This window comes from Solea solea, chromosome 21 (assembly GCF_958295425.1).
Source record: "Solea solea chromosome 21, fSolSol10.1, whole genome shotgun sequence".
Classification (NCBI taxonomy): Eukaryota; Metazoa; Chordata; class Actinopteri; order Pleuronectiformes; family Soleidae; genus Solea; species Solea solea.
In genome coordinates, this window is record NC_081154.1 from 17602357 (window position 1) to 17630073 (window position 27717).

A 27717-nucleotide genomic window follows, 5' to 3' on the forward strand; every position below is an offset into this window, starting at 1 on the left:
TACACACACACACACAAACATATGTGTGTATATATATATATATATATATATATATATATACAAACATACATACACACATATATATATATACTGTATATAACCTTTTCTCACTAAAAAATTGTTCTTTTTCAGAGCCCGGTGCGACTGAGCTCTCCGGGCTCTTTGTCGAGAAACCTGCCCAAGAAGTAGTTGCTGTTGCAGGTTTGTAACACAAATGGATTATGAACAAGACATGCAGCAAACAGTTGCACACTGCTATGGGATTTGTTTTATTTGATTTTATTATTACTTTGGATGGCAGGATCAGACATCACCTTCATAGCCCAGGTTGACTCTACCACCCTGGCAAGAAAGCCCACCATGAAATGGCTGAAGGGAAAGTGGCTGGATCTTGGCAGCAAAGCCGGGAAACACATGCAGTTCAAAGAAACCTACGACAGAAACACTAAGGTGTGTGCATGTCTCTGTGTGTTGTATGCATCACACATGCATCTCTGCTGTCAGGCAGAATTAAGATGTGATAAGGTAACATTTCTCCCACAAGATCTATACCTATGAGATGAAGATCGTTAAAGTGGTCCCTGGAGATGCTGGAGGCTACAGGTGTGAGGTGACGGCAAAAGACAAGTGCGACAGCTCCACCTTTGAGATCACTGTTGAGGGTGAGTGTGGAATCTCCGCCGAGCCTGTAACAGGTTCCGTACACGCTAACGTTTTGATTTGATTCAGACATAATTTGACTGCTCTACAACTTCTCTCATTCACAGCTGCACAGCAGGATCAGCAGGCGGATATTTTGTCTGCTTTCAAGAGGGCGTAAGTGGACTGGGACTCAGTCTCAGTCTATGTGCAATTCTGCAAATACACATAGCACGACTGCACATGCCAACTATTTATAATGTCCTCCAGTGTGTGTACATGTGTCTTTCAGCACATACATGACAGTGTTGTTGAGTGAACGTTAGTCACACGTGTGTTTCTATACACTCAGGGATGCTGGAGAGGATGAAGGTAATCTGGATTTCAGTGCACTGCTAAAAGCTGCTAAGAAGTAAGCGTCTTTTGTTGATTTGGTTTGATGATTATGAAGCACACAGTGTGACTGATTCACTTTTTCCTTGATTGACAGGAAGAGACCAGAAAAAGAGGAACCAGAAATAGATGTGTGGGAATTGCTGAAGAATGCCCATCCAAGCGAGTATGAAAAGATTGCCTTTGAGTATGGAATCACTGACCTGAGGGGCATGCTGAAACGTCTGAAAAAGATGAATGTACAGCCCAAGCATTGTGAGGGTAAGTTGGTTCACCATGGAGAGTCTAATTCGGCAGCTCCCACCCATTACTGATGGAGCAACATTTTGAATAACAGTCATATCATTTACATTCAAATTTAAATGATAGATAACGCTTAATGTTGGCTGCGGCCTCACTTTTCTCACCTGTCTAGTCTTGATGACCACTCAAAGCTGCAGTATACTACAGTTTTGCCATTAATCCATTCACTCACACATTAATACAGTGCACATTTAGGAATCAAACCCTTCCCATTGAAAGACAGTTCACTCTATCACTGAACCATTGACACCCAAAGTGGTTAATCCTTCAACCAGAAGGTCGGGTTCTAACCCTGGTTCCTCTCTTCAATAAATACCATCATAGTAACCACATTCAGGGGTGGTGTGAACCGCTGATGATGTTTTTCTAATGGATAAAATATCTTTCATGATGTAGCACGTCACAGGCAGACAGCAAACACGTCAGGGTCATTCAAAACAACAACAGCAGTTTTGTGTTTGTATTACAAGCCGGGGACATTAGACCTAATCTCATGTCATCACAGTAAATGCATGCATCCCGGATCCAAGTTAATACCTAGGGTGAGCACTGTCTACACGTGATCGATCCCCAGCTTTACTACTTGCACATAGAGGAGCTGTATGAATGTGTGAGTGAATGGGTGTGAATGGGTGAATGGCAGAACTACTTTGAGTTGTCATCAAGACGAGAAAGTTCTTCATAAATATAGACCATTTACCATTTCACTTAACCCCAAATTGCTCCTGACAGCTGTGGATATGACAGATGTGCAATGGAATAAGAGTCTTCTGTAGATGCACTGTATGAATGGTGTGTGAGTAGGTGAATGCCAATAAATCAAGACAAAAAAAGTGTTCTAAAAATGCAGAACATTTATAAGAGTCAGAAAGTACAGAAAGGGCCACTTCAACAATCCCACATTTTAAGACATGAAATACTGTTTGATATGGCCATTAATGTGACTGATACAGTAGTTTGCTAACTGTAAAGCAGGGGTGGGCAATTATTTTCACCAAGGGGCAACAAAAAATATTGTTGAGGGCCAGGCCAAGTTTGAATTAAGTTTAATTTTATCTCTTTCATCTAAAAAAGCAGTAAATTGTATTGTTTTGGTATAAATTAGGTGGTGAATATATTGTCTAACACAACCACAAGAAAATATATATATATATATATGATATATGAAAACGCACCATTCGGAATTAACATTTCTTTTTTAACATGAGCTGATATTTTTAGGGGGCCAGGGGTAACTGGCTAGTGTCATCTGACGCTGTGCAGACAGACGCAGACACGTGCGTCCATACGTCAGGTTTTTCAAAATAAAAGCAACACAGTTGTATTGCATGCGCAAGTAAAAGCTTGCATCTTTTTTTAAATCACAACTGTTGCAGCAGTTAAAAATGATCCATGCAAAACGCAAAGAGAGGTTAAACTGTACATTCATAAGGGAGCTCACATTCAAACTGGGAAGACACAAATCATGGATGGATGGATGGGTGGTGTGTAAGGTGAATTATATATTAATCTCTTTGTTTGCCATCACAGCTTTCCTGAAGAGGTTGGATTCCTGCTACTCTGTGGAAAAGGGCAAGAAGATTGTCTTGCGGTGTGAGGTGGTTGATCCTGACATCCAAGTCACATGGCTGAAGAATGGCCAGGAGATCAAACCCTCAGCAAAGTAAACACTCACCCAAGGAAACCTCCCACACACCCGTTTGCTAAGCATCACACAGGGGATTTGCTTAATTTGACAGTAGTGTTGGTTTGACCACCATCCGGCTAAGATGGACCCAATGGATGGTGCTTTAAAATATCAAGTTAAAATTATCTGTGCTGAAGGTCATACTCTTAAATGATGCTGCAGCCATCAGCACATTTTATTTTTAGGGCAGTCACAAGAAGCCTCCAAATAGGATTTAAACATGTTGCACTGCCAAGACTTCTTGTGCTCCATGTAGAGCTATGCATATATTCTCCCGGGACAAAGACTTCTTCTCTATATTTGGATGATACCTTAAAAGTTAGAAAAAAATGACCCAGAGGTAAAATTTGTCACGTGAACTTTTAATGGTTTATCCTTCCCCCCTTATTTTCATTATGGAGGAGGTCACTTGTAAAATAGAAATAAATTAGAGCTGCAAGCTGCACTGGATCACCTCCCCCATGCATGTTGGCATGACCATGATCAGGGAAGGTGCTAGGAAGAGGCCATCGATCATATGTTTGCTTAGAGTAAGTGTAGACGTGTCGGAATAACCAACGGATGTTGATGAAAATGCTTCTATACACAAATGGATTGACCTGCAACTAATGACGTATGAAGAGCAACGGAAAACGTGTCAACAAAAGTGCTTTGTTGTAGTTTTCGAGGAGCGATGGCGATCCAGTAATGCCCGGGGGAAGTCAGTGGAGCAAGTCACTTAAAATGGAAGCAACAGCTGAATCAAATGTTGGATGTATACAAAAGCCGCTTCTAGCATGCCGGAGTTTGTGATTAGTTCCCTTTTTTCTCGGCTGGGTCCGTCCAGGCTAACATATGTGTCTGCACATGCCAACAGTCATACTCACATTACAAATATCAAAAACTATACTGTACATATATTAAAAATCTTAGTGCAGCAATTTCAACTATCTGTTTGCCTAACTATGGCCTGACCTTTACTTTTTTCTCACTTGTCAAGATATGTCATGGAAGCAATCGGCAACATCAGAACCCTCACCATCAATAAGACCACCCTCGCTGATGATGCTGCATACGAGTGTGTGGTTGGTGAAGACAAGTGTTTCACAGAGGTGTTTGTCAAAGGTGCTGTCTCTCTTTCTTTGAACTTCTTTGAACAGGAAAAAAAAAAAAGATTAATTGACAACTTTGAACTTGATGGTGTTTTTTGTCTATGCAGAGCCTCCTGTGACCATCACCAAGCTGATGGACGACTACCATGTGGTCGTGGGCGAGAGAGTGGAGTTTGAGATTGAGGTGTCGGAGGAGGGAGCCCATGTCATGTGGTAAGTAAATATCTGTCGTGTTTGCAAACTACTAACACTGCGTTTTATACAATGAAACCATGTTGGGTTCTTAAAACACATTTTTGTTTTTATTTGGATACTGAGCCAATTGTCCCCAACAGATGAGATAAAAATGTAATGTACACTTGGATCCCTAAGTTATCGGACGTTCTGTGTACCTACATTTTTGAAATTATTTATATAGCTTCTTATATTAAAACAAAACATTGTCTGTGATTATCATAATATCCATCAACCTCAAATTCCTGAATCTGAAGACTTGCTTTGAATGCTAATAATTCTATAATTCAACACTCAGGTTCTTAAGATTTTGCTTGTTTTACTGTGATTTCTGGGTATTATGGGTGCATGAAACCACAAGCCATTATTCACTGGGCCTATGCACACAATACTTAGAGTGTCATGTCAGAATAAGTAAGAGAATACCAGTTTGCAGGTACTCAAATACATGTTTTATTCATCTGCAGGTTCTTTGAGGATATAGAGCTTCACAAAGACGTAGACTCCAAGTTTCGCTTTAAGAAAGATGGAAGAAAGCACACGCTTATCATTCAGGAGGCTACACTCGATGACATTGGAATGTACCATGCCTGGACAAATGGAGGGCATACCAAAGGAGAGCTGGAGGTGGAAGGTACCACTCGCTCCAAACTATGACCATCTCATTCAGTTATAATTACATTTCGGAGTCATTCTGGTGATAATAGACGATAGATCACTGTGTGCCTCAAAGGTTCAACACCCTTTAGAAACAAGCAACTTGTGACTGTGGCAGTTAATATTACCCTCTCCCTTGACTGTTTCCTGCCTGTAACTGCTTCTTCTGTGCTTTCAATGTGCCATTCAGAGAAGGAACTGGAGGTTTTGCAGGACATTGCTGATCTGACAGTGAAGGCGGCAGAGCAGGCCGTGTTCAAGTGTGAAGTGTCTGACGAAAAGGTCACAGGAAAGTGGTTCAAAGATGGAGTGGAGGTCAAGCCAAGTGACCGTCACAAAATGACTCACATTGGAAGGTACCAAGATGTTTGTAAAAGCTCACATACAACATCTATTTATTTTGAGAGGCGCATGTTTTCCCCACATCTCATCATATCGTCGCTGGTGCTTGTTTCAGGTTTCACAAGCTGGTTATTAATGATGTGAAGCCAGACGATGCTGGAGACTACACATTTGTTCCTGATGGATATGCTCTGTCACTTTCTGCCAAACTCAACTTCTTGGGTATGAAAGAGAGAGTAATTACAATTGTGTTATTGCTGATAGATTAATAACCAGCATGTTGTATAATATTGTCTTTTTTTTTTCCCTCTCAAAACAGAAATCAAGATTGACTATGTGCCTAGACAAGGTCAGTACAGACTTAAGTAATTTTTTTTGTGTGTGTAGTGCATAGGTTAGTGTATTACTCTATATTAATGTGTCTCTCTATGTGTTCTACATTAACCAGATCCTCCAAAGATTCACCTGGACACCACAGGAAACATGGTCTCGCAAAACACCATTATTGTGGTGGCAGGCAACAAGCTGCGTCTGGATGTGGAGATCACAGGAGAACCGGCACCCACTGTTGTGTGGTCTAAGGGAGATCAGGTAAGGATGTGACATGATTAGAATTTAATTAATCCCCTTAATCCCCGGGGAGCATTGGGGGTTGGGTACCTTGCTCAGGGGTACCCCAGCCCTTTTTGGCCGGGCGGAGATTTGAACCGGCGACCCTCTGGTTACAAGCCTAGTTCCCTTTCCACTTGGCCACGGGCTGCTAGCATCTGATCTATTGTTCAGTAGAACAGATGATGATATTACATAACATTACATTACATGTCATTTAGCAGACACTTTTATCCAAAGCAACTTACAAGGGAAATGAGTACTATCAGCCAGGGGTTGAACTTGATGATCCATGATGTCTTTTGCACACAGGGTACCGGTCTTAACCACTGAGCCACTCCACCCCTTTTGTTCTTTTGTTTGTGAGCAAGCCTTAGGAAGCTGCCTGCTGATTGGGTGGAGTTTTGGAGTGACAGCTCAATGGAACGGAAGTCGTCACAGGCTTGCAGTTGCTGTCCGTCTGGAACTTGTTCCCCAAGTTTTCCCCGTCAACATCTGACAAATCTATCTAACGTTTGTCAGATTATAAAATGTCGACAGGGAACGACTTCCATACGGACAGTGACTCCAAGCCTGTGACGACTTTCGGTCGTCAGGGGCTTGGAGTCGCTGTCCTTGACCCTTACCACTCCAAAACTCCAGCCAATCAGCAGGCAGCTTCATAAGGCCCACCCACAAACAACAAACCACAGCACAAAGAACAAATCTCGGAGTACAAAGAACAAGTGTATTTTCAAAGAATGAAAAACAATACTTTTATTTTATTTTTTTGGTTCTTAAAAAGTACAATTTTAATGCTGGTTCTGTCAACAGCACTGTAGTCTCTCTCAAATAGCATGAGGGTAAAAATTCATATTTGGTGACAGCTTTGTAAGAAAATGTTCTGTTTGATAGCAAATCACAGAGAGTGAAGGCCGTATACGGGTGGAGACCACGAAAGAGATCAGCTCCTTTATCATTGAGGGGGCAGAGAGGGACGATGAGGGCAACTACACCATCATTGTCACCAACCCTGTGGGAGAGGACAAGGCTGTCCTGTTTGTGAAGATTGTAGGCAAGTGAAGGTTTTACTGTACAATATCTGCAGGGCTACAATAAACTTCAGAGTAGCTACTGCACTGGGATGAGGATTGCACTTTCATGACATGGATTGAAAGTAATTGTGATGTTGTTTTAGACGTGCCTGATCCCCCTGAGAATATCAAATGCCAAACAGTGGGTGAAGACTGTGCTACCATTGTCTGGGACGTGCCCAAATTTGATGGGGGTGCACCAATCAAAGGTAGACTGGATTTTTTTTTTTTTTTACTTCACTCTTAAATCTGAGAATTATTATTCTGGCCGTCTTTACACATTGTTCCTGTGTTTTCACACCACCAGGTTACCTCATGGAGAGGAAGAAGAAAGGCTCTTCCAGATGGACAAAGCTCAACTTTGATGTGTACGAGTCCACTACATATGAGGCTAAGAGGATGATTGAAGGCATTTTCTATGAGATGAGGGTGTTCGCTGTCAACAGCATTGGTTTGTCTCAGCCAAGCCTCAACTCCAAACCCTTCATGCCCATTGGTAAATGCCACAAAGCCATATTTCCCCCATTCTTTCTATGCTTCTCCCTTTAGCTTCCTATGTGTATCTACCATCTATAGTCCGCCAAATTACTGATACACTCTCTGTCTTTTACACTCAGCCCCAACTAGTGAGCCAATGCGCTTGACAGTGCATGATGTGACGGACACCACATGCAGCCTGAAGTGGCTCGCCCCAGAGAAGGTTGGAGCTGGAGGCCTGGATGGTTACATCATTGAATACTGCAAGGATGGAGGTGACAAGACCACACATTATGATTGCAATATAATATTTAATCAACATAATTTGATTCAATTCAGTAACGGCTGGTGAGATTAACCTTGGGGGACGGGCGCTCCATGTAAAAGTCATTATAGAGTTGTGCTGTAACCCTGTATAAACAGTGTTAAATTACACTTCCTTAAATTAAAATATTCAGAACATTTTTTGAAAAAGTATAAATCAATACATGAGCAAATCATAATTTAACATTTCTGACTATTTGACTGCCATTTCTGTAAGTTACAGACTGTAACACCTAATATTTGCTAATAACATTGAATAGAAACCAGACACTTTCAATTGATATGTTTATTGAATTATATTTTCAGTTTATGGATGTTGTTTAATAAATCTTAAGTCAAAGCTGACTTAAAACATCACTGAAGCACAGAAAAGCAACACCCCACGGGCTATTCTCTCTTGTCTTGAGTGAACACTATAACTATGGGAGTCTATGGGGAAAGATTGCTGCACCCCTGAAGAGAAGTACATTTTAAATGTAATTTTTTTTTTCAGATCATACATTTACATACCTATTCACCAGTACAGATTGCTCTAAGACACCAAGGAAAGCTCAGTTTCCTCTAAAATGTAACTGTGGATAGCGTGGGTGATTGTATGACAACGCTCGACATGGTATTTTGCACGTACACAAACAGTGTAGCAAGCAGTGGCGATTGCTGGTCTTTGAAGCAGTGGAGGCTCATTTCAGGCCCAGTTATTTATACATAAACTCTACAAACGGACAACTGATAATTAAAAGTAAAACTGAAACTGAAATGCCATAATAAAGCATTCAAAAGAAAAGAAAGGGCCTAAAGAAATCAACTGGTGAGTTCTTAAGGCCTGAACATGGACCTTCATAATGGGCCTATTGTTATTATTGTTTTTTATTTTATTGTAGTGGCTTAAGTGACATATGGCGTGTTTCCACTAGCTTAACTCGTGACGTCAGAACCAGGGCTCAGTGCCTCAATACAAAGAAAAAAGTGTTTTAAGAACCTAACATGGTTTCATTGTATAAAACGCAATGTTAGCAGTTTTTAGCAGTTAGCAGCAAACTTTAAGATAGGCAATGACAACAAAAGTAGAGCTAAAGTAATTTGATTAAACATCTAAAGAACCAAAATGTGATGTTCGGTTACAGACTGCCGTTTACTGATTAGTCGTCACAGGAAGAGGTACAAGAATCAGAAACTCGAGAGGAAACTAGGATTGTTTATTTGCGATGCAGCTCATGAAATAAAATGCAGAAGAATCGTTCACATGTAGTTGTGAATGTGAAGATTGAGATTTTTTTAACAATTTATCGCGCAGCCCTAACATATTTGACGACATTTTAGAGGAAGCTGAGCTTCCCTTGCTGTCTTGCTGTGTATGACTAATTTACTGGAAACAAATACAACAGAGGTGCTTTCCTAACTCCAGGTATATGAGGTTACCATGAGTTTCCAAGTTGGAAATCCAAGTTTTGACTACAAATGGAATGCAGCATAAAAGAATAAAATCACATGGAGTAACACATTTGAAATCCCATGTCATGATTTGTTGTTTTTAGACACTGAGTGGAAAGCAGCAAACCAGGAGCCTTGTGAGAGACAGTGGTATGTGGTGCGTGACCTCCCCGTGGGAGAAAAGGTCAACTTCAGGGTGGTGGCAGTAAACATGGCTGGACGCAGTCCTCCCGCTACCCTGCAGCAGTCTGTCACCATCCGTGAGATTGTTGGTGAGTCACATGTTATTTTCCTTTTTTGAACATGGGTTATTGTTGGTTCTAAATCATTTTAACTATTGAATGCAGTAGGCATGATCTCCAGAGCAACAGCTGACTGTTGCGTCTCATCTGGAGGTTGTAACCTGCTTAAATTTCAGGATTGTTAATCTTTCCTCTGAGCTCCTCCCACCAGACGAGCATCGACAGACACACTGTCCACAAGTAGCAGATGACCCAAAGCAATTTCTCAAAATCTTTAAGTCTCTGCTGATACTGACAGGTGTTTTATTGCATTTATTTGTTCTCTCCTAAAGGCCATGTAAGCATTTTAGTTTAGTACAACAGTCACTACGATGTGATTGGCCAGATTATTAGGCTGTAAACAGGTGCCAGGAAAGGAACAAAAGTGTAGTTCTCGCTCAAATAACTCATTGTTATATAATATTATTTAGTAACAACAGCAATACATTGCCTTTAATGAGATGTCTATAAATGTTTTAATAAGTTGTCTGTATCTGCTGTAGAACATCCAAAGATCCGCCTTCCTCGTGAACTAAGAACAAAGTACATCAGAAAAGTTGGAGACAAGATCAACCTGACCATCCCCTTCCAGGTCAGAAAGGCAACACTAACTCACACTAAAAACCTCAGATGGAATAATTAAAATGTGAAATGATGTTCATTGGTGAGAAATTGAGAGAAAATTGAGAGAAATTATTGAGATTATTATATAAAAAACAGAAAACGGTAAACAAGGTTTTAGTTAATGTGTACCCTTCGATCATTTTGAAGGAATACCTGCAACATGCTTCTGTCTAATAGGGTAAACCTCGCCCTGTCGCAACCTGGTACAAGGATGGTCAACCTGTTGACCCCAAGATTATCAATGTCCGTAACTCAAATGTGGACACCATCCTCTTCATCCGCTCAGCAGAAAGAGAGCACTCTGGAAAATATGAGCTGGTTCTACAGATTGAGAACTTGGAAGACAGGGCCACCGTTGACATCAGGGTTGTTGGTAAGGTTGTCAGGACTCCACATGACTTATTTCAGTCAGTTTTGGGTTTTTTTTAATTAGGAAATGCAAAATGCTTGTTTTGCATCTATTAAATGTACTCGGGTGTTTACTTGGAACAGAGAAGCCTGGACCTCCACGGAACGTGAGGGTGACAGATGTCTGGGGCTTTAATGCAGCACTGGAATGGGACATCCCAACGGACGATGGCAACTGTGAGATTCTCGGATACACCATTCAGAAGGCAGACATGAAGACCCAGGTGAGAGAGGGAGAAAGGCTGAAGTGTCAAATGTTGATTCCCTCTGAAATGCCTAGTTGGTGCCTGTGACTCAGCAATAACACAAAGAGATGGTCTCTAGCCAGTGTTTGACACCGAACACAAGGAATAGGTGAAGTTTCACTTACTGACATATGATCAACACTAAGGCTTAACTGATAACACTACCTGCCATTAAGAACACAATTGTAACAGGTTTTTGCCACTAAACAAGAGACTAAAAGGGTCCATATACGTAGGGTGTCTCTCACAATAGGATTATTTGTATGAGCCTCCACTGCCAATGGTAGTGGTGCACACAACTTAGATGCTAGGTACATTAGTGAACACACATGCTGTTCCATGAGACCAATTTGAGACCCATGGTATTGTACAAAACAATTAATTTGTGGATGTTTAGCAATACTAAAACATTATTTGCTTTGCATTTCTCAAAGACAGATTTACAAATATGGTGGGGATGTGTGTGTGTGTGTGAGTGATGTTTATTGAAAATACAAAGACTCTTTCAATTACTGAACTTCTTCCCTGTCTGAGGTTCTTCTATTGAAGACCCAGTTGGATAGCCACAGGTTTGAAATGTGCTTCCCTGATGTGTATAATTTCACAAGTTGGTTACTGTGACAAAGATACCAATGCAATGTCCGTCTGCAATGGACCAATAACAAGGTACGAGCCCTTAATTTTTAAATGCCTAAAGGACACAGGAAACACTGTTTGGCGTTTTTGTGTGGCCACTTATTATTAGGAAGCATTAACACATAGAATTTACAACAGTTATGTTATACAAAACATTTGATGAAAAATAACAAACTAAAATAACAAAGATGGCCAAAAAACAAAATCCTCTGTCCCAAAGTTATTGCTGGGGCCCTTTTGTCTGTTTGGTCTGATCAGTGTCGGTGTATCGGGGTGTATTTGTTCTGTCCTACCACACAATCCGTGGGGAAGGGGAAAATCGCCAAATCTTTCACCAGTTTCGGGGTTCAGTATCAGTAGATTCAATGTAGCTCACCGCCCAGCTCACTCTGGGGAAGAATCTCTGGATCTCTGGAAACCTCACACGAAAGGATGTGGCAGGGACCTCCTTTAACGATGTCACCAGGACAAAAAACCTGACCTACAAACAGGTCAAATAACATCGCCAATCAATAACACTCCTTTGCATTAACTGGCATAAATCATGTTCAAAAAGTTTAGTTGTACAGTACAACAACAATCTATCCTCAATTCAAGTATTCATTTGCAGTTGTGAAATTATAAATTATAAAATATATAAGTGCTTTTTTATAATTATATTCAAGTATTCAAACAACTGTAGTTGCATTAATAACCATTTCAAGAACTAGTAACAACCAAAATATCAGAAATATTACATAGTACCCCTTTACGTTGGTAGAAAACTACATTAAATGCAGAGAAATGTCATGGTAACTTAGAGACATCAAGGCTTAAACGTGCTTAATTCTCTCTCCTTGCACCGGTAACAGTGAGAGAATACACTAAACATTGACCTCTGTAATTACCACAATCATAAAATAAACATCTATCAAATAATCTCACAATAACTATTTTTTTAAACATATGTATTAAACAACAATTTAAAAAAATAACTTCCTCCTTTGTAAACAACAAATAAAATCATCAGCATTTCAATAAATTGCATATAACACCAATTGACTATGTCAACACAGTGGCTAAACTCAAGTCAATAGGCTGTTAGCATAGCAAAACACCGTCTCAGGTGGCTAACACCATTAGCACCTTTCCATGGCTATCTGCGCCAATTAACATAACTATCAGCTGACTTACAATCGACCGAACAGGTTACACATGAATATCAGATGCATTACAAACAACCGAAAATGATAAAGAGTGTTTTCTTTTCACTCACCGAGGGCTCAGTACTTCACCTCGCCACATCGGCGAACATACTCCCGTCTCTCACGCTGCTGACAGCACACGTAAACATGACCGCAAACACGACCACAAACAGGAAGTGACAGGACGATTTCAAAATAAAATTAATTATTTACGAATTTTCTTTTCCTCAAAATAAAATAAATTATTTAATGATTTCAAAATAAAACGGATTGCGTTCAAGATTTTTAAAGACTTTATGACTTTTTTAATGAATTTCAATGAATTAATTATTTTAAAGGAATAGTTTTTTTTAAACAAATGGACGTCATTTTAAAGCCTGTGCTACACTATCATGCCAAAATATCATTTTATATATAAAATTATTATTAAGGTTTCCCAGCTTGAGTGGTAAGACTAATTTTGGTATGCAGGACCATGGACACCAAAGAGAAAAGCATATGCCCAAGAACATGGTACTTCCATATGTGTCTGGAGTATATATATATAAAACTCAGGAGGATTTTCAACAAACATCACATTCCTGTGTTTTTGAAACCCAGCACCACCCAGACAAAGACTATATTAAAGAGTGGGAACAAGAGTTTCATCGGGACCATGGAGGTTCCCAACGGGAATCTGGCCCTACTTTATTTAATGACGTTTTGAACAAAACAAAGTGAACATTTTCACAGTAGGCGGTCTTATTCTGCCTGGTAACATGTGTGTAAGAGAGAGATAACTAATTTATGCTGTGGTCCAATATTATTTTTTTGAAGTGTTCCCTAATCTGAGACCTACATTTTGGCAACCCTAGCTGACAGTCATGTTGTCAGTGAGGCCAAACATCTCAAGCTGGTTCTCAGTTCTTAATATGTGTCAGTACCTCTGTCGACTATGGGTTGGACTATACTATGACACTTCAAAAAGCATGAACTATCCCTTTTTTTGGTTTTACTCTCATCATTTTACTCTCACTCTTTGTCTCTCTCCAGGAATGGTTCACCATTTATGAGCATAACAAACGGACCCACTGCACAGCCTCAGACCTGATCATGGGCAATGAATACATGTTCCGTGTCTACAGTGAAAATATCTGCGGCCTGAGTGAGGAGCCACGCATGAGCAAGAACAAGGCTACTATTGCCAAAACAGGTACTAGAGTGTTCAGTTCTGGTTACTCCATGTGATTCTTTTGTGCTGCGTCCCATTTGTAGTCAGAACTTTGAATTAAATGTAGTATGAAGTGCAAACGTTAAAGTAGAACATTTGTTCTGTGTTTGTTTCACCGTAAATCACAGTTCATTTTTATCATGTGAGGTGTGTAGGTGTAATAGCAATGGAAACCTAATCTGCTCTGATTTATCAGGTTTCACGACGTTAACCTGCTCTCCCACTTTTCCTCATAGGCCTGGTACACAAACAAAACCCCTACAAGGAGAAAGAAATGAGCTGCATGCCCAAGTTTACTCAGCCATTGTTGGACAGATCTGTAGTGGCTGGTTACAGCACTGCCATCAGCTGCTCTGTCAAAGGCTACCCCAAGGTAAATGTATATGTTAAGTAAGGGTGCAATATTTCAGCAAGACCACAGTTTGGTTTGTATTGTGGTTTTGGGTTGGTGTTTTATTTGTTTGCACATTAACGAGAAGAAAACATTTGAAATGTTCAGTCGAGTGTACAAAAATAACATGTTCTCTTACAAACATAAAGAGCATAATAAATTCAGCCAGTAGTTGCATTACAGGTATTGGTTTACGGTTTCTTGCCAAACCAAATACTTCCAGTATGGATACATTTTTTTACAATACACTGTACATTCTGTCTGTAGTGGCTTCAATTGAACTACTATACTGTATATGAAATAGAAACTCTGCCAATCTCCTTAAATCTTTTGGCTATGAACAGCCCAATACCCTTTGTCTGAATTTGTGGGAAAGTGAACTTGTTTCCTTCCGTCTGTGTTTTATCTGCTCCGTCGCTGCCCCAGTTGGCACTTATGGAGTCACACAGGGATTTAATAGATCCCTCGAAAGTTTGATTTTCTCCTCCACTGACACCAACGTAGCATTGTTTGGCTTCCATTTCATTTCCATTGACCCTCACGTTGTGTGCCGCGTCATTCCGATCGCGACAGAGAATTGGGCAGCTCATATTGTGTTTGTGAACGTGGGAAAAAAAGTCCAGTCCATGCAGAATCTATACACATATTTATTGTACCGAAATATTGCGGGTCACACCCCTGGAACAGTTAGTTTTTTTTTTATGGTTCGGTTCTGCACCCCTAATGTTTATCCTCTGACTGACTCACAGAGGAAGGAAATCCGAAGTTTGCTGTTTGAGGGACTCAAAGAATTCACCTCACCTTCAGAAATGAAGAAGCCTCAACTCAAGCAAGTCCAGTTGCCTACAGCTGACTTCTGAAAATTTGTGCTGACTGCTTCATACAAAAATCTATTGAGTCCCTCGAACAGTAAATTCCTAGGTTCTAGGGAAGCCTCTTGGATCTTCGAAACCTATCTCAAGCCAGTCCAGTTGCCTACAGCTAACCCCTGAAAATAACTGGGTGAATGAGAACCTTCACAGACAGCCAGTCACAAAGACACAAGAAAGGATAATTATATCTAAAGTAACTGGTTTTTTTTTTCATATCTTAGCCTAAGATTGTCTGGATGAAGAACAGAATGATCATTGGTGAAGATCCCAAATACTTGATGCAGAACAACCAAGGAGTGCTGACCCTCAACATTCGTAAGCCAAGCCCCTTTGATGGAGGCAAATACTCCTGCATGGCTGTCAATGACCTGGGCAAGGATGAAGTGGAGTGTAAGCTGGACATCCGAGGTAAGAACACAGGCAAAGGTTGGGATGAAATGGCACTAATGATTCTGCCAATAATTGAATTTGATATGTATATACATATATACACACATATATATATATATATATATATATATATATGTATATTCATATATACACATATATATATATATATATATATGTATATTCATATATACACATATATATATACACATATATATGTATATACATATATACACACACATATATATGTATATTCATATATACACATATATACATATATATGTATATATATATATACATATATATGTATATATGTGTATACCTTATGCACACTTTATGGTCATGCATTGTTTTACACACATTTTCCCAACACACTCATCATCTGTCATGTTTTTTTCCCACAGTTTACACAGAACAACAGGACAAGAAGTGAGAAGCCGAACAGCAAAGAATGTGAAATGAACCAAACAGTGGAATAACAGTGAATGTCACTATGTAGAGTTCACACTGTCAATAGTGAATCTAATAAAATGTAGCAATGCCTGACATTAACAATTCTTGGTTTCTAAGACATTTTATTTCTACATTTAATCATTTTGATTACCATTGATGAACATGTAACACACACACACACACACATACACAAAAGCAAGCTGCTTCTAAAGCGGAGCAGGAACTGTATTTTTTGGCACATTGAATTTACACCTCCCTGGAGTAGTGTGCTCTCCTCCTGTGGATTGCAACTCCTATGCTGAACAACAGCGCCACTGCCAGCAGACCCACAGCCACGGCAAGAGCTGTGACGACACCTGTGGGAGACGACAATCCTACTTAAGTAAATGTAAATACGATGACAGAATTACATCATTAGCCCCACAAACATGTCGATACACATCAAGGATTCCTAAATATGTTGGAAACAAAATCCTCATCACCTGTGCCTGACCATTTTACCCTGAACCCACACTCAGCCTCCCAGTCCTGTGGCACCACGTCCCGCACCAGCTCGTTGAACAAGGACAGAGGGCAGGGGCTCAGACCTTTACATCCTGGCAAATTATTGTTGTAGGCTTCCCTCCAGGAGTCATTGCGGTAGTAAAGCTCCAGAGAATAGGATCTGGGTAATGATAAGGATGAAAACAATGAGTGGACGCAATTGTGTGGGCATTCTTGGTGAGAAAGTGAGTATTCCTAAAGATCAAATTGTCTATTAATTCCTTAAAAACACAGTGAAGTGTTGCAGAGGTCTGACTATATCAACATTGCAGACAACATAGCCAATGGAATATAGCAGTCCTATGACACCTTGTGGCATTTGTGCTGTATCAAACCATTTTGGGACAAGAAAGGAAATGATTATACAACATACTCCAGCGTTGATAAATGTGCTCTTGCAGTGCACGCAAAGTTATGTCAAAGGTCTGAGTAAAGTCCTGGATTTTCTCTGAACTGAGAAGTGAAAACAGAAATGGTTTGAATGAATGCTCTTCACTCATATTTCTGACCCGTTAAAAAGAATTCTCTAAATATAAGATGTCGTGTTCAGGACTTCCCATGTCATTGTAACTTCTGCATGGTAGTTGCACAAAACATCCAGCTCTGGTTTTTCTTCTAAAGCTCCTTTCCTCCCTGACTCCTATCATTTGATGCATACATTTTGAGTAAAGGCCTGTACGTACTCCTCAAGAACAGAGTTAGTTCTGGCCTGGACATTTCATACTTAAATGCAGAGCTCTTGGGAAGTCCTCATAGGGAATAAAAACATTTCTGTATTAACTAAGCCCACTTCAAATTTCAAATTTATCACACAATAGTTGATGGACACCACACAAGAAGAATGCTCTGCCCAGATGATGTGTCGAGAACAAGCTGCATGAACTCCCAAACGAGGGAAATAATGACGTCATTCTTTTCTCCCAGCCCTGGGAGAGAGAACACATTTCTCTGTTCTTGAGCATGTACAGGCCTTAACCCAACAGAAGAGTGACGTTAATCATTACCCATCATACTCCTGGTAGAACTCAAAGAGCTGACAGGCAGCGTAAGGTGGAAGAAGGCCATTGTAGACGTCCAGTGCTGCCTGGAGGGTGATGAGTGTCGAGTCGTGCTGGAGTGAGTAATAAAAGTCACTGCGGTAAGGAGCTGGGAGAGACAGTGTGTGAAGCAGTAGATAATAAATGTGTGTGCCAACACTGAGCTTACAGCCGAGTACATGATGAGCTTGAGAGGGCTGCCTTGCTCTACAATCCGGGAGAAATTCCCCAGGATGGCGCTCAATAGGACTCCTGGTCAATTAAAAACAGCGCAGGTGAAATTCTCCCGCACACCACCACCACAACCCGGTCAGCCTCACAGAGCATCTTGTCTTAGCACGTGCTAAAACTGAGCCAACCTCTGACAGGGTCTTAAATAGAAACAAAGCCTCCGCCAGCAGTCACAACATTAGATATACAGAGGGTTTGTCACAACAGTTCTTTAAATGTAACGTGATCGCCCACCTCCCGAGAGCCTGGCCTTCTCTTTCCTCTTATGACTGACGATGCCGTACATGACCTCAAAGGAGGCTATTCCCTTCAAGGTGTCCAGAACATCTTGGGAGGCCCAGTGTGGGAGTGTCAAGTTATGCCTCCTCTGCACAAAACAAAATAAAACCACATCATGCTAATAATCACATTACACAACAGCCTGTATTTCATCGTTTCAAGTGTCCCACCTATTTTTAGCTGTGGTCTGAAGAGAACAGATGCTCATTTTTTACAAGTGTAAATAAGTGTATTCAGAGTGGCCTGGAATCCACCCAGCCCACAATGCTTCAGTCATCAGTCCAATATGTTGTCCTGTTCATGTCTGACTAGGTGTATAAAAATGCTGTTTCCACCCTCGCACTGCCCCCCCCTTCCCTGTGTGGCTGTTGATAGTATCAGTGCAGGTCTCAATTTTATTTGATCAAAAAAATGATTTGAAATCGATTCTTAATCGAATAGTAAACCCAGAAAATCGCAATCGAATCATGAGATCCTGAACGTTTCACTCCTACACTGGCTATGCTAGACCAGTTATTCCCACTTTTACACAAGATTTATGTGTAAATGGTTTAGTACCATAAATAAAATGACACATATCTGTCTTGAAAATGGCCGGTTTACCTCTTCAAAAGAGTATTAGCAGTGGCTAACAGATATGGCAGTAAAGATAATCTGAAACTTTATTTTAGGGCACAAATTTGTTCTTATCACACTTTATATTCAGAACTGGGTCGCAGGGGGTTGTCTTCTTTAAAAGATGAGTCCCCATATATATAAAAAACAGTGAGAAACCCTGCTTCAGTATATGCCAATGATTTCCTAGACAATTAACCCCAAAATGACTTCATAGATCTAACCAGTGGGGTGTATGAGTGTACTCCTGGTGCTGGAGTAAACCAATGAGGACAGTGTGACAGCCAAAAGTAAAAGTTATTCTCCTTTGACCGTCTCGTTGGTGTGACTACCTAAAGCTTTCGTCAAGCACACAGAACGCAGCTGCTACACAAACGTCACGGTGTGTGATATTTGTTTACCTGACAGGTAAGTGTGTCATAGACCCGCCATATTTTTTTACCAATCAGTTTAGAGACGGGGTAGCCTGTGTGGTTGGAGAGTCTCTGCACAAAGACCTGAGAGTGTTGGAGGAAAAAAAGAATTATATCGTCATGTTAATCAAACGTATTTGTGGTTGTTTTTGCAGGACTGAACGTGAAGGATTAAATTACACATATTGAGCTGCATCATTTCATATGAAGTGAAAGTTTACTAGGCTATGATCAGAGGCAATGATTAATTGCACCATGTTGGTTCGTTGCAAATGTGCAGGTGCTGTGTCGCCAGCAGAGGGCGGTAACATTCACTCCAAATGACTACATCCTGATCTCAAACCACACCTTCACAGGCAGCACATGGGACTCTGTTTAATTAAAACATTTTAATTGTAATTCCTAATCTAATTCAATCTAACTGTTAATTAGTGTCTGCGAATGTGAGAGAAATTGCACCGTGCAGCTTCTTCTCGGCACTGGAGTCGCCGTGCCTGAGAAAAAATGCCTGAGAGGACACGATGTCTACGACATAACAGACACATCCACTGAAGGTGCCGAGAACACTGGCACCAGCAGCTGTAAGTGTATACTGTATTTAACTGTTTTATGCACACTTATATCTCAGAGTGTCTGTTACATGAAGGCATTGATATGCAGAGGAGATGGAGCTGAGGTGAGGAAAAGGATTATTCACAGCTCCTTCGAAAACATAATCCTGAAACTACAAACAGACAAGACTTCAGTGGTGAACACATGACTCATGGGAAAGTTTGACACAAACAGCGCTGCGGGTACAGCCTGTACGTCACACAACAGATGCTCAGTGGTTACAGTGCAGTGTATTTGTCTGTGGTCTTACCTGGTGAGTCCTCAGAAACCTCTGGTACAGCTTGCTATTAAAGGTGTCTGTCATCAACGCTCTGAACTTAGGACAGTCTTTGCCTGGAGTCTTCAACAGCTTGAGAAAGTAAAAAAAACAAAAAACAAAAAAAGAAACGCAAAGCAGCATGGGAAATAGTTTACTGCGGGTACTGCAGCTCTTCTGGGCACAATTATATGTTCGTTTCACACTTTAAAACAGTATTTCAGTGTACTGACTTCAGATGTGAGGTGGAAACGTGGTGAGAGACTCAAATAAACTTGAATCGGTTACTCTTTATCTGTTTAAAATAATAATATGATAGTCCATCAGTGGGCATTTGGTCTTGGATACACTTTGAATGCCCTCTTGGCCCATCAAAAAAAAAAGAAGAAAAAAGACAGTGATGTTATGTTGTATTGCTGTGAAAATGGAGGACAGAAACAAAAATATCCTCCTGAGTGGATAGTCACAACATCACAGCATCTAAAAAAATCAGTGTGTGTGGAAGTATTCACAGTTGTACACCATAAATAGCATCATAAACCACCATCATGTGGACCTGACGTCTTCCTCCCACAGTCCAAACACATGCAGAGGTGGATTGGACACTCCAGAATGAACGTGAACGTGAGAGTGAATGTTTTGTTTGTCTCTGTGATGGACTGGGGACCTGTCCAGGGTGTTCCCCCACCTTTCGCCCTGTGTCAGCTGGGATTGGCTCCAGCCCCCCCCCTGTGACCCTAAACCTGAAGGATAAAGCAGTGGACAGTCAGTAAGAGTGTGTGAGCAGCCCACCTTGTCCTGAGCCCGGGGGACAGTGTGCACTGGAACAGGCCGCCACAGCAACTGGGGCACGATGGGTGGTGGCCGTCTGGTCGGGGGAAACAATCCAGCGAGACAGGCCTGAGCGCTCATCAGAGTGCGGTCGTAGTCAGTGCTCCGCACATACAACTGTGACGGGTGTTGAGGGAACATGGTATTAGAAGGCATCCATGTGCTGGGATCACATGATGAAGGTCGCATGCTCATAACTCTGTTTTTATTCAATAAAGATGCAAAACACACTAGGGTTGTGATTAGTGTATTATGACTGAGGATTTCCCTGAGCAGGAGGGGGAGGGGGGTCAGGAAAGGTCCACATGGATGAGAGGGAAGGGGGGAAATCATACATCTTGCAGTGATCTCGTCTGACATCAGGCTTTGCTCCTGTGTCATCCCGTGTCAGGTTTTTGTACACATTAAATCATGCTGACGAGGTAGAAGAAGGCATCATTTCTTTCTCCTGTTGTCGAACGAAAACAGCCATGGCCTCACAAGTTGACTGAGACTTGAGCTACAAATTGGCAATGACGTGTACTGAGGAGCGTCATTATTTTTATGGTAATTACATGTTATTTAAGAGAGAGAGCGAGAGAGAGGGAGAGAGAGAGAGGGCTGAAAAAAGGGGGGTGGGGCGAGGAAGAAAGTAAAAGAAAAAAGTAAAATATTGAGTGAAAAAATGCAGAAAAAGAAAGAGAAACCCTATCTTATATCTACGTAATGACGTTGGCTGCAGCTCAGAGGCAGAAACTGATCCACGTGCACATTAGCGTCTGCATGTTAGAATGCATTGACAGTGTTATCACCAACATGAGTCACGCTCTTTAACCTATAGTGATTACAGACATTAGTGGCCACGCATGAGCTCGGTTGGAGCTCACATATTAGAGCGAGGGCAAACATGATGAAAACAGCATTAGGTGACAGTAAATGCTCACAGGGGAGTTCAGCGCACTGTGTTTATCACCTCTTTGTTGTTGTAGTCCTCACTGAGAAAGTTCCCATATCGCCTCCTCAGAAACCTGCCCAGCTCAAACTGTTGTTTCATGCCCAGCTGAAAGGAAAGGTGCCGTTGTTCATTTGTTTTCTGTTAAGTCTGTGGCAGATTTAGGTCCCGTCCACACAGAAATGGGAACGGAACGCAAAGAATCTGTCAAGTTTTCCAAAAACACAGCGGCGTTTCAGGAAATGTCGTCAACCACTGCCACATCAAAACCAGAGAAGAAGACAATGAGCATGTGCATACGGCACAAGTGCACTGTGTACAAACTTTATTTTTATATTCTAAGACGGGTGATTAAAGAAAAAAATGGAAGACAACGATGGAGAAAATGAGTGATGGTGACTGCAAGTGCAAGATAGAGGTGGGATTATGGCCTCATTGATTTCCCAAAGTAGCATATTGGTTGTCTGCATGAAAACGCAAGGCATTTTTGTGCGGTTAAAATGCATTAAAAGAAACTTTAGCAGATTCACCTCGACTTTTCCGTGTGGGCCGGCCCTTAGGGTCATATTAAACACATTTACTTTAATGTGCTAGGTCTGTTAATCTGTTAATCAAAGTCATTTTAGGAGCGACAGAGGCTCGCTCACTGAAAACATGGCTGCCAGCAGATACACCGATTTTATTAAGTGAACCAAAGACTTACCTCGCTTAAGTCAGTAATATGTTCGCCCCTTCATTGTGTGTGAATGAAAACTAAAGTTTGGAAACCGCACCAAATTCCAGAGAGAAAATCTATAGTTTTTTGCTTGTGGCAACACAGGAAGTGCTATTACACCACATTTAGTAGGTTAGCAAACATATTCTCAAGATACTATAGACCAGGCCTATTCAACCAACGGCCCTTCTTCATTTTCCTACGTCCTGCGAACGCTGACTTTATGATAAAACTCACCTATGAGCTTTTTAAGAAGAGCAACTGAGTCTCAACGGCTCTCATCTGATTTGGGTACGTCTGTACGCCATGTTACGCATGCGACATGGTGCTGGGCTGTGATTGGCTGCAACACGAGTCACTCCCGCTGCTCTTCACGCTGCTCTGGGCCAGACAGGTCAGAGACACTCCCGTTACTGGAACTGAACGGACAAAGAGCGTCGCACTGTGGTTTCGTCGAGTTAAAGCGACACAAAGACCATCAGTTCCGGAGTTCCGAATGGACAGAGAAATATTTCTTTACTTTACCAGAAAGTACAAGCACCCAACTGGTGTGTTTAATGTGCAACGACTGCATTTCTGTGCTAAAAGAGTGCATTAACTTAAAGAGGCACTATGTCTAAGTCAAATCGTGGCTCGTTCTGTGCCAGTTTTCCAGAGGCCAGGGAAGAGCGGGGGAGGAACGTCCAGGCAAGGGTGTAGGTTTGGTTACAAGACTGGTGAGGACTGCTGTGTCTGTTCAGTGTCAGAACAGCACATCACCTGCGCTCTCTCTCTTCTGCTCTGTGACTCACAGCGATGTTTCTGCTTGGGTGTGATTTGTTCACTGATGCCCCGTCTCTGTCCATATGCAAACCTACAGGGACTTCTTTTTTTTTTTTAAATCACTTTCAAAACAAAATGCCTCATGTTCTTGTCTGTATTTAACTTTTGCTCCTCTCTTGAATGTCCAACTCTGTCCCACTTGTAAAGTGGACTGGCTGCTTTTTCCCTAGTGTCCCCACCGACAGCCATGTTTTTATTATGAGCAAGCGAGTGTCTATGTCTGGTTCTGGATGTCAGGGGCGTGCCAGAGGTGTGCAAAGCAAAGTCAGTGCTGACAATGAGTCAGCACCTGATACAAAACTTGCTTGATCCCTATAAAACTTTTAAATAAAAGTTTTTATTCCGACTTAAAAGCTTGTGGAAACATTCATCGTAAAGTTTTGCTCATTTAAGTAAAATGTATTTCTTATTTTAAATAGTTTTAGGCTGGACTGATAACCTAATCGTTGTGTTACACCAGTTCATGTCCCAGTACTTCAGCATCCCACAGGCCAGTGCAAGAGAAGCTGACATCGGTTAAATCTATTGATGGATTAAACAAATTAAACACAAAACACCCTGTTTTTGTTGTTTTGTTAACCAAATCTCACACCTTAATCATTTATACAGAAATAAGGTTCTGGCTCATTAGGACCAGGCTATGGTCTCTTTGAGGACTAGTGGTTTGTAAAAAGCTGTTGTTTATACCAGAAAAGGTCCTAAAGGAGTAACTGAGATGAGCACACACACACACACGCACAGGTTCACACACCTATCCTTTTCAAGGACTCCGCATCAACTTTTATTCATTCATTCGGACCAGTTTTTGGTCTCTATGAGGACTACTGGTCCTGACAAGATCAGTAATTGTGCCAGAAAAGGTCTGAAAGGAGTAACGAATACAAGAAGACACACACACACACACACACACAGTACCTCAGTCAAATGTCCGAACCCCTGGGCCCACACTCCCTCTCCATGAGGATCTCTGGGATAAGACTCAATGGGCGATCGATCACCATGGCGGAACACCTTCAGATTTAAAACACATTTGACTAAAGTCATTGCGATAAAATTTGTAAGTAGATGTCTAAAAGGAACCACAGGTAAGACAAAATCACTGACTCGATCCTATTGTAAATCGCAATACAAATCCGTATTAAATGACACATTCAGGGACAGCATATAAGGAAACGGTGAAAAGGTGTTTGAAAAGCTGAAAATGACTGTTTTCACTTGTGTGATTGTCACGCAAAAAACCCTCAATCATTGTTATCATCCAGTCGTTGAACTACAGTGTGAGAGAAAATGTCTGGCAGAGATATGCTTGACACCGCAGGAGCTGAGATCATAAGGATGCCTTTAAGTGACAAGATGGGCCTTTGTTCACATAAACATGGACAAATACACAGTGATCTGCAGCAATGTTCAGCACAATCACACCATATGGTGTGATCCAAAGTAGCTTGTACACATAAGATCACACTGAACAAATACATCCCGTCAGGTATATTACATAACACCTACTGGTTTTATTATTAGTGTTAGTGTTAGGGTTAAATCGGGGAAACTTACGGCGACAACAAACTTCAGCACCCGACACTCGGAGCAGACGCAACAGAGAAGGAACAAGAAGAGCAAACTTTCCTGGAACTTCCACATCTCTTTAAGCTGTTGTTCCTCTGGTGAAGAGAAGGAAGCCATGTCAAGAATGATAAACATGATATGATGTCAACTTTACAGCAGTGTTTCCCACTCTATTAACAGAGAGAACTATTGCTACCCAGTTTACAACATAAACCGTTTACTGGAGCAATTTACTGTACAGGATATTTCTCGCTCTTTACTCCTGTTTCTGTAACACCTTTTCGAGAGATGTGTGTTTGATAAATGAATCGCAGCTTTCATTTATTTATGCGTTATTTAATCAAGTCAATGGCGAGAAAAACGTCCAGTGACCCATATGTGGGTCATATATTATTTTAAATGATATTTTAAAATAATAAAAATGTCTGTTGATGTTGAAAAAGTTTTTTTGTCTTTCAGAGGAAAAATAAAATGTTTCATCCATTATTTCAATGCACTTTCCATAGTACGGTCAGTGTCGTGTCTCATAAATATAAATAAACATGTGTACTTACCCCGGGATACTTGTTCTTATTTAATGTTTTAGCAGACTGCTGTGCATCCCAAATCTCCACTCATAGCCACACTCATGTTAAGTTAATGCTCCAGTGAAGAGGCTGAGCTTTTATAGCCCTCCTGTCTGACCTCGTCTCTCTCTCTCTCAGTCTCTCTCTCAGTCTCTCTCCCTCTCCCCAGGGATATCTGGGGACTGCATTTCAAATCACTCACTCCTTGGTGTGCAGTGACATGACAGCACACCCTGGCTATGCATACTTGAGTCATCCTTTACACCTGAGGATAAAATAATCCACATCCAAAGCCACACGTCTCTGTAAATATCCTCAAGCCTTTAGCTGGACAATATTATGTCAAAGAAAATGGTTAGGTTAAGACACGCCCACCTGGCTTCTCACAACGGTGTACAAACGCACGCTCACTTACACACTGGCCAACGGCAACAAACACTCATTATAACTTGCCATGTCATCTGTTGTGGGTTTAACTCTGAAATGACAGTGCCTGTGGTGATTTCCCTGACTAGGCACACGTGTAACTATGTGTTGGGATCAAAGCAGCTTTATGGGACACAATGGGATTAGTGAGTGTGACGATTTAGCATTAGCATCATATTTGATATAGCCTATGTGGGAGAGGATCTATTGTACAGTCAGTGTAACATGACTCTTCTATGTTCTATGTCACCAGAAGTTGCTGCTTTGGTTAACCTACTGAACACACAGCGGAGCCATTTGAACTCAATGTGATCTCATTATAGAATAACACAAGACAAAAATATCATAACATTTAGCGTTGTAGTTAGCTAAATCTTATTAATCTGCACCTGTACCTTTACCTCTGCAGCAAAAATGATCGAAAGCCAATGATTGAGTGGCATGGCCCTTTTATAACAGGACCATGCCACTGAACAAACAGCACAGATGAAAATACAAATATATTTACAAGCTTGAACATACCCACAGAACATCATGAAAACAAATCACACACCATGTGCGCCCTCTGCCCAGAAACACGAGGAGTCCGTCAGTGTCCTTCAAATTCTCTTTTCCCCCCTAATTACCACAAAGCACCTATTCCTCCATCTCACCTGGGTTCACAGCATCATGCCAGCTCATACATCACATGTGCTTGATTGGACATGAGGACACTGCGTGCTCCTGCACATTACCCACCAGGAAGTCACAAAAACTTTGAAAATGCGAAAATTGTCTCTGGAATTATATGAAAAGGAAAATCAAATCAAATAATTCAGCGACAGCTACAGAGCATGTGTGATCTTTTTACTGCTCTCGCGGTCATATTTCAATCTGATCTACGTGCAGTATTTACATCTACGTACATATCTCACAGGAGGACAACAGACCACGTTCCTGTGGGGTGCCTGTCCGGCCTAATGAAGAGACAGACTGGATTGCAGAACATGCACAAAGTTAAACACAACTCATTTAAGAATGCCAAGTTAAAAATGCTATGACTGCCTGAGGGAAATAGTGAAATAAAAGAGGGCAAAAAGAAAACAAGAAACCTAAAATGTTTTATTCAACACTGTTGTCATGGGGACCTAATACTTACAGTTCTGTTCACAGTGTATACATGTCATTACAAGAGCAACTGTGTGTACAACTGTCAAGACCATGTAACACCTGCTGTTATGTGTGCTAGCTTCAAGAAAGATGTTTCCTGTTTCCTAAGTGTTTAATGCACGTGAAGTATAAGCAGTGTTGTGCTAGTTACTGAAAAAATAGTAACTAGTTACAGTTAGTCACTTTGTAAAAAAGTAACTCAGTTACTTAAACTAAAAAGTAATGCGTTACTGAGAAAGTAACTTTTTAGTTACTGTAAAACGTGTTTCCAATGGTCTCATTAAATAAAGGTTGATTGATTGAGTTCCCCTCTAACCATCATTTCAGTTCTGAATAATACAAACTATCAAGAGGTGGTAAACAATGACGGTTGCCCTAGCAACACGTATGTTTTGCTTGCATGCAAGTTCCATTTGATTATTATCATTATTATTATTAGTAGTATTATTATCATTAATATTATTATTATTACCTGTGCACTGCACCATGCTTCTGAAAGCATGGTCCTCCACTCTGGAGATGGGTCGCATGTTTTCCACTACATATCTGAGGGTAAATCATGGGAGTCTTGGAATAATAGCCTGATATTGCTAAAAGAGATCCAAATAAAGAATGAAACATACCGTGCTATTGTGCCTGGCTATGGGTCCGTCTTTCGAACTCCAACCGCTGCTGCTTGGGTGGGGTGGGCGTGGGCGTGTGCTCGCTGCTGTGACTCTCGGTCTCGGATGCTGCGTTAGCTACATTAGCTGCTAACTTTGTCGAAGCATGCCG

The 27717-nt window shown here is 41.1% G+C and overlaps 2 protein-coding genes across 7 annotated transcripts in view; one reads left to right on the forward strand and one right to left on the reverse strand.

Moving 5' to 3' along the window:
* mybpc2b (myosin binding protein Cb) overlaps positions 1-16053 on the forward strand; it is a 28481-nt gene extending 12428 nt beyond the window's left edge. For all 4 annotated transcript variants that reach the window (XM_058622036.1, XM_058622037.1, XM_058622038.1 and 1 more), the window contains 26 exons: positions 133-201; positions 302-450; positions 545-662; positions 768-816; positions 992-1051; positions 1130-1293; positions 2866-2998; positions 4002-4126; positions 4221-4326; positions 4815-4981; positions 5195-5360; positions 5462-5568; positions 5666-5695; positions 5795-5937; positions 6850-7009; positions 7133-7237; positions 7336-7524; positions 7646-7780; positions 9365-9532; positions 10045-10133; positions 10343-10538; positions 10658-10797; positions 13671-13830; positions 14085-14221; positions 15333-15519; positions 15903-16053. In XM_058622036.1, coding sequence (XP_058478019.1) covers positions 133-201; positions 302-450; positions 545-662; positions 768-816; positions 992-1051; positions 1130-1293; positions 2866-2998; positions 4002-4126; positions 4221-4326; positions 4815-4981; positions 5195-5360; positions 5462-5568; positions 5666-5695; positions 5795-5937; positions 6850-7009; positions 7133-7237; positions 7336-7524; positions 7646-7780; positions 9365-9532; positions 10045-10133; positions 10343-10538; positions 10658-10797; positions 13671-13830; positions 14085-14221; positions 15333-15519; positions 15903-15931 — 3281 coding nt within the window. In that variant the 3' untranslated portion in view covers positions 15932-16053. The remainder of the gene's footprint in view (positions 1-132; positions 202-301; positions 451-544; positions 663-767; positions 817-991; positions 1052-1129; positions 1294-2865; positions 2999-4001; positions 4127-4220; positions 4327-4814; positions 4982-5194; positions 5361-5461; positions 5569-5665; positions 5696-5794; positions 5938-6849; positions 7010-7132; positions 7238-7335; positions 7525-7645; positions 7781-9364; positions 9533-10044; positions 10134-10342; positions 10539-10657; positions 10798-13670; positions 13831-14084; positions 14222-15332; positions 15520-15902) is intronic.
* On the reverse strand, positions 15785-27169 carry LOC131449079 (testicular acid phosphatase homolog). Of its 3 annotated transcripts, none has more exons than XM_058622045.1 (12): positions 26448-27169; positions 24791-24897; positions 24152-24247; positions 21721-21807; positions 20730-20885; positions 19932-20030; positions 19058-19153; positions 17997-18129; positions 17701-17783; positions 17499-17605; positions 16434-16615; positions 15785-16307 (listed from the first exon to the last, which is right to left on the reverse strand). In XM_058622045.1, exons 1-12 carry the CDS (start codon positions 26473-26475, stop codon positions 16198-16200), a joined length of 1284 nt encoding a protein of 427 aa, XP_058478028.1. In that variant the 5' UTR covers positions 26476-27169; the 3' UTR covers positions 15785-16197. The 3 variants fall into 3 exon arrangements, with proteins under 3 accessions (XP_058478028.1, XP_058478026.1, XP_058478029.1); XM_058622046.1 differs by lacking the exon at positions 26448-27169 and adding an exon at positions 25357-26424 and having other exon boundaries at positions 15788-16307; positions 24791-24895; XM_058622043.1 differs by lacking the exon at positions 26448-27169 and having other exon boundaries at positions 15786-16307; positions 24791-25045.
* Positions 27170-27717: the final 548 nt, after the last annotated feature.

Coding starts and splice junctions, on each gene's coding strand:
- LOC131449079 (XM_058622043.1), bottom strand. CDS start 24,937: ATGTTTATCATTCTTGACATGGCTTCCTTCTCTTCACCAGAGGAACAA. Junction 20,031..20,729: donor TCCCCCGGGCTCAGGACAAG/GTGGGCTGCTCA, acceptor TACTTTCTCAAG/CTGTTGAAGACTCCAGGCAA. Junction 17,784..17,996: donor GAAGGCCAGGCTCTCGGGAG/GTGGGCGATCAC, acceptor TTAATTGACCAG/GAGTCCTATTGAGCGCCATC.